Genomic DNA, 17,457 nt, shown 5'->3' on the forward strand with positions numbered 1-17,457 from the left:
AGCCAATCCCAAGCCCGGTCCCGCCCCTTGGGCTGCCGCGTCTGAGAGTTGAAGGACGGAGTTCCGTGACTCGGAGGTCTGGGAAGCAAGAAGACACGCGGCAGCACCGTGTTTCTTAAAAGGGAGAATACATTTTCCTTACCATCTAGTCAATCTAGATTCCTCTTCCCCTTTTATCAGGGATGGGGAATGGGTGTCCCGGGACCGCACGGCAGCCCCGCCTCTTCCTGAGGATGGGCACGTGATACCGGAAGTGGGTGGGAATAATATGGAGGCGTTTCCGGCAGGCCCCGGCTGCTGAAAGCCGGGGCAGACGTGCTGCTCCCGGTCCGGGTTCTTGTCCCGGTCCCGCCCAGGCGGCGACTGAGGTTTGAGAAAGGAGGTGTCGGACGCGCTGGCCCACCGCCGCTGTACACTGCAGCCTTATCTCAGCTCAAAATGAACTATATGCCTGGCACCGCCAGCCTCATAGAGGACATCGACAGTGAGTAGCTCATGTCCTCTGGATGAAGTCTGGGGTGTGATCCTTCCTCCTGGGCGGGTACCTGTTCATGGGGAGCTTGTAGAATTGAGTCTGGGGCGGGCGGAGGGCTGTTTTTAGCACACTTCAGGGTGTTCGGCTTTGACATCCTCCACGTGAGTGAAGAGCCACAAGACACTCGGTTTGCCTGCCTTCTGTCCGACTACCTCTATCCTGCGTCTCGCCGCCTCCACTGGTCCCCGGGCCGATAAGCCACAAGCTGTAGAATTCATTCCTGCTTTGGAGGGACGCGGCTGCTAATACTCAAACTTGAGAGTTGCCCCTCCCTACGTCCACTATGTCCCACCTGCAATATATCGACGTACCTGGTTGTTACTCGTGGGTGAATGAGAATAGTTAAAGAAATGGTTCATTAAGGAACGAAAATTTTCAGATAACAGCTGTTGGGCTTAATTGTCAGTAAACGTAGGTTTTATGCCATGTAGCCGTTTGCATTGCAGTCTTTAGCACTTTTAGGTTATGATGATAGAGATCACTGCCAGACAATGATACTGACTTTTCTGGAAAGCCTGAATCACTTCAAACCTATTTTTCTGTTCGACAGTTTTCTTTTACTTGTACTAAGAAGACCTCCCTTTTTCTAAACTCTCATCTGTGAATTATTCCTCAAGCAACATTTTCTAATCCTTTTAATCCTGTGGTCTGTCTCATTAATTTCTAATTGCTGCAGAATGGTTTATACAGTTCCAAACAAGTTACAACAATCACAGTTACTAAGTATACAAATTTTAAAAGTGAGTCCGGTGGGGCACCTGGCTGGATCACACAGTAGAGCATGCAGGACTCTTGGATCTCTGGGTGTAGGGATTACTTAAAAATAAAATCCTCCAAAAAATAATAAAAAGTGGGCACCTGGGTGGCCCAATTGGTTAAGCGGCTGCCTTTGGCTCCAGTTATGATCTCAGGGTCTTGGGATCAAGTCCCACATCTGGTGCCCTGCTATGCAGGAAGTCTGCTTTCCCCTCTCCCTGCTGCTCCCCCCTGCTTGTACAGTCTTTCTCTGTGTCAAATACATAAAATCTTTAAAAATAATAGTAATAATAAAAAGTGAGGCTGTGATCATATTCTCTTTTTCTCATGGTCTGAAATCATTCTTTAAATCCAAATTAATGATTTTGCTATTGAAAGAAAATGTAGTGTGAACTGGACTATGTTTGTATATGAATAACAATTGCACAAGCCCATCTGTAATATGGTGGTGTTGTTGTTTTTTTTTTTAAGATTTTATTTATTTATTTATTTGACAGAGAGAGATCACAAGTAGGCAGAGAGGCAGGCAGAGAAAGAGGAGGAAGCAGGCTCCCCGCTGAGCAGAGAGCCCAGTGCGGGGCTCGATTCCAGGACCCTGAGATCATGACTTGAGCCAAAGGCAGAGGCTTTAACCCACTGAACCACCCAGGTGCCCCATCTGTAGTATGTTATGAAATCTTCACTTTTAGTCATCTATGGTGGGATGCTCCCACCTCTCATTTTATGTATCTGAACTATGTGAGGCCCCTAATACATTCTGCCAGTCTACTAAAAATAATTTTTATTCTCAAACTTCTAACCACTTCTTTGTGGACTCCAAGCCTCCTTTACTGAGAAGTTTGAAACCATTTCTTACGCACCCTTCGCTGTCCCCCCAACCACACAAACTATTTCCTCTTATCTTCTCAGTCTTTCTGCATATTCACCCATCCTCTCATCTGAGTAGGAAGTATTCCTCCCTTTCAGTCTGTGTCCTTTATTACTCTTTCTTCCCACTATTTCTTCCATTAATGCCCTTTTTCTCTCATATCATCTCTCTCTCCCTGGATCCTTCCCTTCATTCTTGTCCATCCATCTCGTACTTTTTTCAGTTATGTCTCCTCATCGAACTCCTATCCCGTTTTCATATCTTTACCACCAAACCTTTTGCATCCTCTCCATTTTGACTCTACTTCCTGGCCATCTACAGTAGACCTCCTCTGTTACTCCCGCAGTCTGAGTTTTGTTGTCATCACACTGCTGAAGCTGCATTCTTAAAACGCAGCAGTTTGATGCATTCTTCTGGGTTCTTCCCTGTCCTCTGCAATATTGCGATACTATTAACACTGGATTCGTAATTCTGCTCTCTTGATTTCTGCAGCACTGGACTTGCTGATTTTCTCACCTATCCAGCTCAATGTTCCCTAAAATAGGTGGCTCCTTGGGTCCTAACTTTGGTCTTCCTCTTTTTTTAAGATATATTTATTTAAGAGAGCATGTATGAGGTGGGTGTAGGGAGGTGGGGGTAGAGGGAGAGCGAGAATCCCAAGCAGACTTCTGTCTGAGCATGAAGCTCAATCCCAGGACCCTGAGATCATGATGTGAGATAAAATCAAGAGCCAGCCACTCAACCAACTGAGCCACCCAGGTACTCCATGCTTCTTTCTTTAAATCTCTAGGAGAGCTTCATGGACTTTAATGATTATATCACCTCTTCGTGGACTTATCCAAAATTGCTCTCATTCTGACCTCTTTGACATTCCAGTCTTACATTTCCAACTGCTTGTTGGCAGTGACCTGATCAGCACTTCAGAATCACAAATAGCTAATAATCTTCCACCTTAAGCTTCTTTTATTGCCAGCTTCTGGTACATCATCCACCCTGACATGATGAGTCAAAATTCCTACATGTGGGGGCGCCTAGGTCGTACAGGCAGTTAAGCATCTGACTCTTGGTTTCAGCTCAGATCATGATCTCAGGGTCACGAGATAGAGCCACATTGGGCTCAATGCAGAGTCTGCTTAGAATTTCTCTCTCCCGCTACAGTACACGCCCCCACATTTGAGCTCTGGCACAAGGTCTTGCTCTCTCTCCAATAAATAAGAAATCTTTAAAAAATTCCTGCATGTCCTTTACTCATTTCTTCAGCACCCCCCCCACACACACACAGTCACACCCCACCTTTGCAGATTCCCATCACTTAGAACTACACGGTCTTAGGTCATCTGGGTGACAGTCTTTTAAAGTCCAACTCTTGGTCTCAGCTCAGGTCATGATCTCAGGGTCCTAGGATGAAATCCCGTTGTCTGGCACGCCTGGGTGGCTCGGTGGGTTAAGCCTCTGCCTTCGGCTCAGGTCATGATCCCAGGGTGCTGGGATCGAGCCCCGCATCGGGCTCTCTGCTCAGCGGGGAGCCTGCTTCCTCCTCTCTCTCTGCCTGCCTCTCTGCCTACTTGTGATCTCTGTCTGTCAAATAAATAAATAAAATCTTAAAAAAAAAAAAAAAAAAAGAAAAATCCCGTTGTCTGCATTTGGTGTGGTCTGCTTGAGGATTCTCTCTCTCCCTCTCCCTCTGCCCCTCCCCCTGTGAGTGTGCATGTCCTCTCTTTTTCTCTCTAAGATAAATATATATATATATATATATTTTAATATTTTATTTACTTATTTGGCAGACAGAGATCACAAGTAGACGAAGAGGCAGGCAGAGAGAGAGGAGGAAGCAGGCTCCCTGCTGAGCAGAGAGCCCGATGTGGGGCTCGATCCCAGGACATTGGGATCATGACCTGAGCCGAAGGCAGAGGCTTTAATCCACTGAGCCACCCAGGTGCCCCAGATAAATATATTTTTTAAAAAACAGTAGAACAACACCGTCTTAGTTCTCACAACTCTCCCTTCTCATTGGCCTTAGTGTAGGTTTCCTCTTCATGTCTCACATTCTGCTCTCCCTTTTCTGCCCGTTCAGTCTTCAGTGTTTTCTTGTAAAGTATAATCCAAATTGAACCTGCTTCTGGTACTTTGGGGCTTCATAGCCTGTGACTTCCCTTTACATCCCACCTTTTAGCCAAACATATGGATACATACCTGCCTTTTCCCCCTCTGCTTCCTAAATTACAGATTCCCCTTTCCCTTTCCCCGTCATTCATCCCAGAGGCCAAAAATTATCTTTTAAGGCTCAGCTCAGATACCTCCACCAGCTAGATAATTTCCCTTACATATAATTAAGATATGCTTTCTTGTTGTATTTAATTATAGTGCAAAGAAGGTTATAAATTCCTTCAGGGAAGAATCACTGTCTTATTTCTCTGTTATGTTTCTAAAATGTACTTTATGCATAGCATTAAAGAAATTAATGAGTGAATTTTGCTAGCTATTCTGGTAACTGGCTTATTGTCATTCTTCAGTGTCAGCTCAAAGACACCTCTTCGGAGAGTTTTCCCCTAGTCACCCTCTCTTCTGTAGCTACCTTCCCTCTCTCTTCATCATGTTATCCTGCTATTTTGTTTATTATTCCATTGTACTAATCACAGTAGGTCGTTCTTGTGTGTGTGTGTTTGTGTGTGTGTGTTTACTTGTTTGCCTTTCTCCACCAGGAATGTAAGTTGATATGGTTGGTGACTTTGTGAGCTTTCTTCCCTACTGTATATCTAAGCCCCAGACCATTGCTCTCAATAAATATTAATTGAATTTTTGCTCTAGCTTACTATCAGCATCCTCATTCATCTGTTGGAGGCATTGTTTTTATTTAAAACCTTCCCTGCTCCCAAAGTGTGAAATAGAAGCTCTTCTATAAGTTGAGAGGAAAATAATTCTAATATTAAGATCATATAGGTCATCTAGACTAAATTTCTCAATTTGTGTATATAGTAAGTGACATGATACTGGGAGGGTTTAACTGCTAACATCAACATCTAGAGCTGGGAGTCAGACTTCCAGGCTGCTCACCCAGTCTTTTGCCCACTCTGCCACCACGGGAACCTTATCATCTAAACTACAGGATGCCTTGGTCCTCCCTCTAATTTCCTAGTAAACTGTGCCTTAAATACTTTGGAAGAAGTGGTAGAGCTTAACCTGCTGTTAACTTTGTTTTATTGTTAATCCTGTAAACTCAATGAAGCTAACAGTTCTCACTTTTTAAATATTTTTTCCTCTCCCCAGAAAAGCATTTGGTCCTGCTTCGAGATGGAAGGACGCTCATAGGTTTTTTAAGAAGCATTGATCAATTTGGTATGTACTAGTTACAGACTTCTCTGTAGTGAAGAGCTGCTGTTGTATGTTTGTGTTATGTCATGTTGAAATTTATTTATCTGCAAATTTTTCAAGTGTCTGGCATAATGGAATACTGTTTGGAGTCATTACATCATTGTTTTCTGTTTTATGATTAAGTGATTCAAAAGCTAATATTTACAAGCTTGTATTTCTAAAACTGGTTTTCCCTAGAACATTTGATTAGTGTTTTGGACTTTTTTTATTTTCCCCAGTAGAGGGAGCCAAATGATAGGCATAAACTCAGTCCACTGAAAAAGCTGCTCATTTATACATTGGCTTGGGTGCGACTACTCTTCAAAGCAGTTCCTGCACTGAAGGTAATCCCTCCCTGTCCAATGAAAGTTGGTTAGTAGAAGGCATTTCCTGAAGCATTTTGGGGGTCCCAACTTTCGGTTCAAGATTTTACACTTTAGGGATACATCAGACTCAGAGAATCTCAGTCTTTGTTTTGCATCTTGCATTTTTCTATATAGAGATCTATATTTGCTTCTGTTTCAAGGAATTTCTCAGTTCATAACAACATTTGTTGGACATCTGCTAGTGGATTTCAACATAATTGAAATGCCTAGAGGAATTACAGAAGATAGCATAGATACAAACCAAGACAAATAGTACCAATTTATAAAATAAAAATAATTATTCTTAAAAGACTGGGGTTCTGAATCTTAAGTCAGGTTTGTCCTTTGGGGGAAAAGTAGCAAATCCTGACTTTATTGTCAGATTACCAGGTATTGTTATCTGACAAAGTAAAAAAAGAGGTTTTTGTGTATCATAATCGCTGGATACCTGCACTGGGTTATGTGAATCTTAAGTACTGAAACAAAGTTAAATCTTTGGTAAATCATCATATATACATACTCACGCAACATAGAAAAACTGCTTTTTGTTTAAAAAAAAAAAAAGTTTGCAACTCTGCAGTTTTTAAGGTTCTAGAGTCTTCCAAGTGCCCTGCCCTTTTATATTTTCTTCTAGTCATGTCAGTATTCACAATCTCACTGATGTAAAGGAATTTAATTTTTGTAACTGATTCCCACCATCATTCATGCATTAGTGCAACATAATCCCCAATATTCTCTTTTTACAGTTGTTTAGAAGTCTCACAAGTGGTGTGTCTTAATAAAACAGGGGAAGACTGTTTAAAATTTTAGCTTTTCCCAGAATTAGAAAGTTTGGAAATCATGTTCAGTGAAATCTTTTCTACTCAAAATAACTGATTATTTGAGTTATGGACCTTTACCCAATAATTTGAACTAAATATCTTTGTTTCTTCCCTGTGCACTTATAGCTAATTTAGTGCTACATCAGACTGTGGAGCGTATTCATGTGGGCAAAAAATACGGTGATATTCCTCGAGGGATTTTTGTGGTCAGAGGAGAAAATGTTGTCCTACTAGGAGAAATAGTAAGTGAAAACCGTTAAGCTGCTGTGGGTCTTGATAATCATACTAGTCAGGTTTCTTTTTGCCTTTTCAAGAGGAAAAAATATATTTTCCACATGGCACCCAGCTTCTCACAGAAACCACCACATCAGTTTAGGAAAGCTACAGGTATAAAAGGAAAACTACAGAGAATAATTAACTTTGTTTCAGTGCCTCTTGGCATTTTAAACATTTTGATCCCATTAGCAGCAAAGCATCATTGATTTTACCTGATGTAGAAGTAGCATACTGTACAAACATGTTCATCAATATATTATTTCTTCTATCTTTAATAGTAGAAAGTTGAAAAACTTAATAACAAGAGATGAATAATTCAATAAAGTATGATTTATACACACTTGAATATTTTGCAGTCATTTAAACAATTGGTTATAAGTAGGTTTTCATGACAGAGCTAATGAGCAAGGCTGGGAGGAAAAAACACATTGGATATACATCGTGATGTCCTGTTTTTTAAAGGGGGAAGGGGAAGGAACGAAGGGGGCTGTAGGAGAAGCCTTTCTGTTACCTCCTGAGAACAGAGCTCAGCCTCACTTGGATCCTTAGCTCACAGCCAAAGAGGATACCTCAGTATGCCAGGGAGACCAGTTGGCAGGTGAAAAGTTAAGTCTTCTAAAGTGTTTAGGGGTGTTTGTGTGTGTGTGTGTGTGTGTACATACATAACCATGCATATACACAATATACATTTATTTAGGCATACACACAAACACACACACACACTATTAGAAAACTAGATAGCTAATAGAAGTGCTCTGACTTTTTGGGGGCGGGGGGCTTTTTAGGTTTTTATTTTAGTTACAGTTAGTTAATATACAATAGTTTTTTTTTGTCGTTGTTTAAGATTTTATTTTCAAGTAATTTCTACACCCAACATGGGGCTCGGACTCAACCCCAAGATCAAGAATCGCATGCTCCTCCAGCTGAATCAGCCAGGCGCCCCAGCATACAGTGTTATGTTAGTTTCAGGTGTACAGTATAATGATTCTCAGACATTTTTAAAAGAAGATAAAACTTGATTTCATGTTTTACATAAAATATTTACTTAAAAAGAAAAATACCTTATTAAAACCTTTGGCTTTGCTTCTGATTATTGGGTTTGCCAGGAGTATCAAACTAAAAAATTTTGGTGTTTGCTTTTATCCTTTTCTGTCTTGTTTGTAAAGATTTCAGTATAGTTTCTCAATAGCTAACTGCATCTTAAATCAGGTTTACAGAAGTCTTTGGAGTGGAGTGGTTTGGTCTATAGTGACTTTTAACATGAAGTTGTTTGAGAAAGTAAGGAGATAATCTGCCAGGGTCGGGTTGGCCTGGAGACCTCTAGCTGAAACACTAGCAATGACAAATCAATACTGTCAGTAACAGCATTGCTACGTGCTGCTATGAAATGGAGGAAATATTTTTTTCTAATTTTTATCCCACTGAGCCACCCAGGTACCCTTTTTTTTCTAATTTTTAAAGTGTTTTTGCGATGGATATTTTTGGTTCAGTAGATCGTTTTTTGCATGTTTCAGCGGTAGAAGTTAATCTCGTTGTAATACACAGAGGCTGAAACACAGCACTGTGGTACCATGAGGTGTGGGGAGTGGCGTGAGCAAATGACTAAAGTGCCCTGCCGGTATATGAAGAGGGGCTGACCCATCTCTGGATAGTAGAAGTAGGAGTGATTATTTTTTCCTTTGTTTATGCTTTTCTTAATTTTCAAAGAGGAAACATGACTTTGCTCTCAGGAGAAAAGATTTAAATTAAAATATTTACACATACTCTGCTTCACTTTTATAGTCGTGGACACCACAAAAATGCTGTGTGTGCCATTGCATCGGCACACGTGGGCCCTCATCTACGTGGTACACATATAGATGAGGAGGAGGGAACTTGCACTTGGTCTTGAGAAAGATAAAGTTTGTGGAGAAAATACTCGTATCTGTTAATGGTTTGGATACTGCAGAATTTTTACAGTGGTACCACTAAAGCCTGGTGGTTTGGGAGTGCTTATACAGCTCTATGATTAATGGTCAGTGTGATGAAATTAAGTATCAGCCCCAGAGAAACTCATACCCAGAAACCAATTCAGGGCTGTAAACATCTTTTGTTTAGGAAGTCCCTGGATTCCGCCTCAAGGATGGTGATGCACACAGCCTTAAGTAATAAGACTGATTGTTGGGAATCGGCATCATTAGAACCACATGACTAGCCTGATGAGTAACATATTGAAAACTAGGCAGTACACCACGCTAAGAACATTATCTTCCCTTCAGCTGCTACCCATGGATTGTGAGGGTGGATTATTCTTGATTAGATATATTTCGCCTGGTTCAGCTAACATTTCAGCCAAGGCAGGACTTGCTTATGTAATTTGTGTGGCTTTCATTCCAACCTCTCTGGTGAAAATCTTCTCCCTGATGTCCCCGTCTGTGGGTTCTGAGGCCTTGGCAGCACATGGCATGTTAGTACCCAGTGGAGGGTGCAGCGTCTGGAAGGTTTGTGTATATGTTACACATTCTTCCCAGAATTTTATAATCGAAAACCATAGAGGAAGATAAATAAGAATACCCTGTATATATAATCTTTCCATTTTACAGAAACAAGAATAGTACCTATATGTTCATTTTAAGGAGAATAAGTTGAATCTGGATAGTGAGATACTTTTATAGCAAGGTTCTGCATTATAAGATTAGTTATCAGATATTTATCAGGTGTTCAGATCTAAAAATATTAAGAATGGGGGCACCTGGGTGGCTTAGTTGGTTGAGCATCCAACTCTTGATCTCAGCTCAGGTGTTGATGTCAGCATTGTGAGTTTGAGCCCCACATTGGGCTCTACACTGGGTGTGGAGCCTACATTAAAAAGCATATGCCCGAGTGAGTGAAAAAATTACAGTTAATATTTGCATTGTAGGATTTTTTTAAGTCAATATATACATGGAAAAATTAGAAGGCTATTCACCAAAATATTGTTCCATACTGGAATTATGGGTAATTAAAAATTTTTTTTTCTGTTTGTCCATTTTCTAAATTTCATACAGTGAGCATGTATTTTTAAAATAAGAGAAAAAACATTTTTTTTCAAACCAAAATCTAGAGATATATATTGGAGCCAAACTGGTTTAGTAACCTAATTGGTTTACTGAGGTTTTCTCTAGTAAATTTGTTACCATTAGAGGGGCAAAGAATCTTGCATTACAATTTAAAGACTCCTAGTTAATGGAACAGAGGGGCAGTTTTTTATCTTTGGGTGGGGGGTGCTTCTTTGAATCAGTGTTCTCTACCTCCTTAGTCAGCCACAACTGTCCTTTTTAAGCTGACTTTGATAATATAAAAATATAAAACTTATATAAAGCCATCTTGGTCTCAGTAACTTCTTTCTTGGTTCCTTTGGGGTTGGGAAAAGAGCTGTTCATATGTATATACATATATATGTATAATTATTGTTTAAGAAAAACAATCCTTGAGTAATGTAGGACTTCAGGTAACTTAAAGTTTATGAGACACACTGATACTTCTCCCTGTTACCAAATTCACATAAGTATATGTTCTGGGTGGTGTTGCCAGCCACTCCTGGCAGCCACTCTGTCCCCAGGAGAAGGCTATTTCAGCCCTGTCACAATTATAAAAAATAACCCAAGCCCGACCCAGGAATCCATTTGCATAAAGGTCTGTAATGTTTTCTATTCTCGATGGTCAGTTGAGGCTTTTCAACCCTGCTTCTTTTGTAGGACTTGGAAAAGGAGAGTGACACACCCCTCCAGCAAGTGTCTATTGAAGAAATCCTAGAAGAACAAAGGGTAGAACAGCAGACCAAGCTGGAAGCCGAGAAGCTGAAAGTTCAAGCTCTGAAGGATCGGGGTCTCTCCATTCCTCGGGCAGATACTCTTGATGAGTATTAAGTCACCTGCTCGGAGGCTATTGCTCTTGGGGAGCAGGGGCTGTCACCCAATGAAAGTGACATCTGGTCACCTTACACATTTGACTAGAGACTAGAGTTTTGGAAAGTCCTTTTTATTTTGAATTCTTTCACATGTGCAACATGAAGAAAACACGTGGCTTTTTTTTTCCTTTTTAATGACAAAAATCATTGTTAAAAAAAAAAATCAGTGGCAAGGACTCCTTTCACATACCACTGTGGAGCAGGCAACTACTTCTTTATATTGCTCTTCATGTCCCCAAATTAGCGTTCACAGAAGACATTCTTCATTTACTTGTAAATAAAATAAAAGTCTCAAAACTTGTGTTATTTCCTAAGTTTGAGTTGCCTCCAGTGAATAGATAAAATTAAGTTTCTGCTCCCAAAGGTATAAGCTGTCCACACACCGGGATCTCTCCCTTCTGTGACAATTCCAAGTTGCTAGTTACTTACGAAGGAATATTTTCATCCTAAATATCTTGCAGGCCCTCCCCCTCTCCCCTTTTCATGTTTTGGTCTGGTAAGAAAAACACATTTTCAGGCTTGAGGAAGGAGCTTTCAGTCAAGTTTTGCAGTTACCAGTGGTACCAGAAGCCTCTGTTTTGAGAAACCGCATCGCATCACAGCTATATTGGCTGGTCCTGCTTCGGCAGCAGGTGCTCCAAACTCTGCATGAGATCCAGCACTTAAGTTAACACAGAGATGGACAAGACTCATCACCTACCTTTGAAAAGCATGTGTGACTTTAATCACAAGAAGGTACTGTAGGCCATCAGAATTACATTCGTTTTCCTGAGCACCACTCTTTCAGAACATCTGACACCTCCAAGGAATTTGGTTCACTGTAGGATCTTGTTTTTTTCCAACCTCCTTCAAACAACTCCAAATGCATTAGCAAGAGTTACGGTTTGTGAGGAAAAGGGACCTCATTTTCACAATAGAATTTCTTACCCTCACACGGGAAACAAAAGCAAAAATGAACTTTGGGGACTTCATCAAGATAAAGAGCTGCACAGCAAAGCAAACAGTCAACAAAACAAAGAGGCAACCCACAGAATGGGAGAAGGTATTCACAAACGACACTACAGACAAAGGGCTGATATCCAAGATCTATAAAGAACTCAAACTCAACGCCCAAATACATAAGTCAAAAAATGGGCAGGAGACATAGCAGACACTTCTCCAAAGAAGACATACTAATGGCTAACAGACACATGAAAAGATGTTCATCATCCGTAGCTATCAGGGAGATTCAAATCAAAATCACATTGAGAAACCTTACATCATTGGGATGGCAAAAATCGGCAAGGCAAGAAACAATTCATGTTGGAGAAGCTGTGGAGAAAGGGGACCCTCGTACACTGTTGGTGGGAATGCAAGTTGGTGCAGCCACTTTGGAAAACAGTGTGGAGTTTCCTCAAAAAATTAAAAATAGAGCTACCCTATGACGCAGCAATTGCACTACTAGGTATTTACCCCAAAGGTACAGATGTAGTAAAAAGAAGGGTCATCTGTAACCCAATGTTGATAGCACCAATGGCAACGATAACCAAAGTGTGAAAAGAGCTGAGATGGGGGCGCCTGGGTGGCTCAGTGGGTTAAAGCCTCTGCCTTCAGCTCAGGTCGTGATCCCAGGATCCTGGGATGGAGCTCCGCATGGGCTCTCTGCTCAGCAGGGAGCCTGCTTCCTCCTCTCTCTCTCTGCCTGCCTCTCTGCCTACTTGTGATCTCTGTCTCAAATAAATAAATAAATAAATAAATAAATAAATAAAAAGAGCTGAGATGGCCTTCAACAGACAACTAGATAAAGAAGATGTGGTCCATATATGCAATGGAATAGTACTCAGCCATCGGAAAGGATGAATCCCCAACTTTTCCATCAACATGGATGGGACTGGAGGAGATTATGCTGAGTGAAATAAGTCAAACAGAGAAGGTCAATTATCATATGGTTTCACTTATTTGTGGAACATAAGGAATAGCGTGGAGGACATTAGGAGAAGGAAGGGGAAAATGAAGCAGAGAATATCAGAGTGGGAGACAAACCATGACAGACTATGGACTCTGGGAAACAAACAGGGTGTTAGAAGGGAGAGAGGTGGGGGGATGGGTGAGCCCGGTGATGGGGATTAAGGATTGCATGGAGCACGGGGTGTTCTATGCAAACAATGCATCATGGAACACTACATCAAAAACTAATGATGTACTGTAAGGTGACTAACATAACACAGTAAAAGAAAAAAGACATATATGATCTTCAGGAAAAAAAACAAAAAAGAATCCCAGCCTTAGTAAGTTTTGATCCTTGCTTTCTCACCTTTGTCACCCAGGCAGCAGCTAAGAATTAGACACAAACGGTGAAACCGGACTGCTAGCTTCCTTCCATCTCCAGGCTGCTTGGCACAATGGCTTGCCCTCAGCTCTGCCCGGCCCAGTCTTTTTACCGGTACTGATATCTGGTGCTGCTTCTCCTGGACCATTGCTGGCACTCTTCTTCCATTATTAGATTTTAGACTCCTCAGTTCACACTTTTCTATTATCTTTAATAGTTTCTTCCACTAGTGGTTCCCATACGACTGCTTTCTAGGGAGACAAATAAGGATGATCTACCAAAGCCCTTTTCCTGTCCATCTTTATTCTAATAAAATTGTATACAAAAGGGTATCTTTTTCTCCTCTAGCTGTTCTTTTTCCTTTTCCTTGGCTCTTGACCTTATATTACATGCTCTTAGCTAATTTAAACCACAGCTTTGCAGCACCTGGTGGGCTCAGTTGAGCATCTGCCTTTGGCTCAGGTCATGATCCCACATCTGAGCTCCCTGCTCAGTGGGGAGTCTGCTTCTCCTTTCCCCCCTCCTCTCTCACTCACTCTCAAATAAATAAAGTGTCTTTAAATAAACAAATCACAGCCTTCCCCAGCTGTGATAAGCTCCTAACAGGCCCTGGATACTCAGTAGGGCCAGATAGTCTCACAATGTCCATTGTGCAGGGCTTTTCAGGGAAGCCACGTCCACGTGAATCCCAGGCGTATTACACAGAGGGGAAGATGGCTGAAAGTGGTCTTGTTTTGCTCACGTGAGGAGGGGCTGGCGGGCTCAGGCAGAGACAGTACAGATAGTAGACACACCGGGCCACCTCTAGTCTCAGCCATGCATGAACCTCATGACGACACTGACCAGCTCAAGAGCCAATCCCGGGAATTGCAGCGGGGAGAAAAAACTAGAGGAGAGGCAGTTAAGGAACAGTTCCACACCTCCATTCTCTCCCAAAACAAGTTAGGCATATCTCCGTATCTGTGGAGCATCTTTCACCTTTCAAAAGGCCTGCTACAAGAGCGGCTCCATACAACTTCCTTTCCCATTAGGAGCCAGGATTCCCACTGAGGTATACAGAAGGCATCCTGGCCGCAGATGCTGCAGGCCAGAGCCCCAGTGCCTAAACAGTCCTCCAGCTTTAAGGGAAGGCCAAGCCTGCTCGTAATCAAGGGAAGAGGAGCAACAGAGAGTAGTCTGAGCGGTCGCCTTGGAGGTAACGTGAGCTGAGCAGGAATGTCATCCATGATAAAAGCTCATGTGCAGGGGTGCCTGGGTGGCTCAGTAGGTTAAAGCCTCTGACTTTGGCTTGGGTCATGATTCCAGAGTCCTGGGATCGAGCCCCACATCGGGATCTCTGCTCAGCAGGGAGCCTGCTCCCTCCTCTCTCTCTCTCTCTCTCTCTCTCTCTACCTGCCTCTCTGCCTATGTGATCTCTGTGTGTCAAATAAATAAATAAATCTTTAAAAAAAAAAAAAAAAGCTCATGTGCACACACACTCTACCAAAGCAATTGGTTCCTAAAGGTGACCCTTGACAACACAGGGTTTAGGGATGCCGGCCCCCCTACACAGTCAGAAATTCCTATGTAACTCCTGACTCCCCAAAATCTTAACTAAGAGCCTACTGTTGACTGAAAGTCTTGCCCATAACATAAATAACTGATTAACATGGGGGCACCTGTGTGGCTCAGTCAGTTGGGCAGCCGGCTCTTGGTTTCTGCTCCAGTCATGATCTCAGGGTCCTGCGATCCAGCCCTGCACTGGGATTGATCCCTGCATCGTGGGGCTCTCTATGCTCAGCAAGGAATCAGCTTGAGGATTCTCTCTCCCTCTCCCTCTGCCCCTCCTTTCTGCCCTTCTCTGAAATCATCTTTTAAAAAGTCATAAGAGAAAATACATTTACAGTACAATACTGTATTTATCAAAATACGCCCCTGTAAGTGTACTTGCGCAGTTCAAACACATGCTGTTCAAGGACCAACTGTACCTTAAATCCAAGAGAGGTCAGGTCTTTGCTGGTAAGACTGAACATGAAAATAACTGGACCCGCCAAGCAACCAACAGGATTAATTAGTAGAGATCATTGGGTTGAATGTGGAGATGTCCTTCGCTGCAGACATGTCCAGGTGTGTAGAGTGGAGATACTTGGTATAAAAACGTCTGGAAAAGCATCCCAGGGAAATATGGGGTTGGGGGTGGGGGAGGACTTGTCAGGGGTGCTGGAAGGAAAGAACATAGTCTTTAGCCTGTTTTCTCCCAACTGCAGTGCCCCCCACCTTACAGATCGCCCTCCGGCACTACCACCCCCCAATAAGGAGAGCAAGAGCCGGCTTCTGAGAACTAAGCAGCTCTTGTATCCAGTTAAGTGAACCAAGATCGAAAGTAACTTTTACTATCCCCTTCCCAACATCTTCTAGCCTGAAAGAATTAGAAACCCGGCTCCAGGAAATGGAATGTATCCGTTGTTCATCTGGCTGGGTGCACCTCGGCAGGACTCCCCTACCGGCCTCCTCCTGGATTCTGCCTGGGCTCCCTCGAAGCAGAGGATGAAATCAAGTTCTTTTCTTTCCTCTTACCTCATTTCACTGCTCTGCCTCTTTCCCATACTCAGCCTATACTGTACCCATTCTCCTTTTTTAAAAAGATGTTTTTCGGGGTGCATGGGTGGCTCAGTCCGCATTAAGTGTCTGCCTTCAGCTCACGTAATGGTCCCAGGACGGAGTCCCACATTGGGGATGGGGAAAAAAAAATCTCTGCTCAGCAGGGAGTCTGCTTTTCCCTCTGACCCTCCCCCTTCTCGTGCTTGCTCTCTTTCTCTCTCTCAAATCAACAAATAAAATCTTTTTTTTAAAAAGTGTTTTTCCTAACTCTAGCCATTCAGTAGTTGCTACAACTTGGCTGGGAATGGCCACAGATGCTGCTGCTCTGGGCAGCCAACTAGCCCATAGCAAGGACAAAAAGGAAGAGCAAGGACTCAATGTATCTCAAGGTCAGGTATCCAGATGGCCTGGGAATTTATCTGTAAGACCAGATTTTGTTGATGTACAATTTATACACAGTAAAACCTCCTCTTTCAATGCACAGCTCTATGAGTTCACAACTGCCTACAGTTATGTGCCCACCACACCTGCCCCTTTGAATTTAACTTCTCTCTCCTTCCTGGCCCCTGGCAACCACTGACCTGTTTCCTGTTGCTATAGTGTATGTTGGCAACTAATACAAAATTTTCTTAAAATACTGTACAGGTCAAAAAAAAATTCTAGAAGGTTAAATTCAGCCCACCCGTGTTCCATTTATTCTTCTGGTTTAGGCTATTCCAAAAGGCAGAAAACTTTGTGTACCATGCCCAGGTACAGGAGATCTCCAGGCAAGGAGACCTAAAGCCCGGCTTACCTGCAGAGATGGAGAGTGAAGGGGAACACGAAACAAAATATAATCTGAGAAAGTCATTCATCGCCCTAAGTTTGTTGATGACCACTATATGCCAGGATTGACAGGCTAGGAGAGGCAACACTTGGTACCAGTTTCCAGAGAGAAACACGAGGGTTGGTTTTTGTTTTTGTTTTGTTTTTTAAGATTTATATATCCAGTTATACACAATTAATGAATTATTGCACATTACATCAAAACTAATGATGTACTAGAAGTTGGCTAATTGAATTTTTATTTTTTTTAAATTTTTTAAAGAAAGTGTATAGCAGTCTATATTTTTTCTTTAAGATTTTGTTTATTTATGGGGCGCCTGGGTGGCTCAGTGGGTTAAGCCGCTGCCTTCGGCTCGGGTCATGATCTCAGGGTCCTGGGATCGAGTCCCGCATCAGGCTCTCTGCTTGGCAGGGAGCCTGCTTCCTCCTCTCTCTCTCTCTGCCTGCCTCTCTGCCTGCTTGTGATCTCTCTCTGTCAAATAAATAAACAAAATCTTTTTAAAGATTTTATTTATTTATTTGACAGACAGGGATCACAAGTAGGCAGAGAGACAGAGAGGCAGGAAGGGAAGCAGGCTCCCGCTGAGCAGAGAGACTGACATGAGGCTCAATTCCAGGACCCTGAGTCCACAACCCCAGCCGAAGGCAGAGGCTTAACCCACTGAGCCACCCAGATGCCCCAACTAACTGAATTTTTTTTTTAAAGTATGTGTGAAAGTAAAACAAATAAATAATAATAATAAATGCTTCTTAAAAAGATTTGCTCATCCATTTGAGAGAGAGAGGGAGCATGAGCAGGAGGGGCAGAGGGAGAGAGACTCTCAAGCAGACCCCCCACTGAGCG

The 17,457-nt window shown here is 42.4% G+C and overlaps 1 protein-coding gene and 1 long non-coding RNA gene across 2 annotated transcripts; one reads left to right on the forward strand and one right to left on the reverse strand.

Annotated features, from left to right (window-relative positions):
- Nucleotides 1-15: 15 nt before the first annotated feature.
- Nucleotides 16-11,197, forward strand: LSM1 (LSM1 homolog, mRNA degradation associated). Its single transcript, XM_082715441.1, has 4 exons — nucleotides 16-484; nucleotides 5,427-5,495; nucleotides 6,823-6,938; nucleotides 10,689-11,197. The coding sequence occupies exons 1-4, from the start codon at nucleotides 439-441 to the stop codon at nucleotides 10,857-10,859; spliced, it is 402 nt and encodes a 133-aa protein (XP_082571567.1). The 5' UTR covers nucleotides 16-438; the 3' UTR covers nucleotides 10,860-11,197.
- LOC309855282 lies at nucleotides 10,688-17,070 on the reverse strand. The gene is made up of 2 exons (XR_014306712.1): nucleotides 17,031-17,070; nucleotides 10,688-12,557 (listed from the first exon to the last, which is right to left on the reverse strand). It is a non-coding gene; the product is annotated as an uncharacterized lncRNA (long non-coding RNA).
- Nucleotides 17,071-17,457: the final 387 nt, after the last annotated feature.

This window comes from Mustela nivalis, assembly GCF_964662115.1.
Source record: "Mustela nivalis genome assembly, chromosome: 20".
Taxonomy (NCBI): Eukaryota; Metazoa; Chordata; class Mammalia; order Carnivora; family Mustelidae; genus Mustela; species Mustela nivalis.

Excerpts from the sequence above, each read along its gene's own strand:
- LSM1 (XM_082715441.1), top strand. The coding sequence starts at position 439 with ATGAACTATATGCCTGGCACCGCCAGCCTCATAGAGGACATCGACA. Across the intron at positions 485-5,426 it reads CCTCATAGAGGACATCGACA|AAAAGCATTTGGTCCTGCTT; the intron begins GTGAGTAGCTCA and ends TCCTCTCCCCAG. Across the intron at positions 5,496-6,822 it reads AAGAAGCATTGATCAATTTG|CTAATTTAGTGCTACATCAG; the intron begins GTATGTACTAGT and ends GTGCACTTATAG.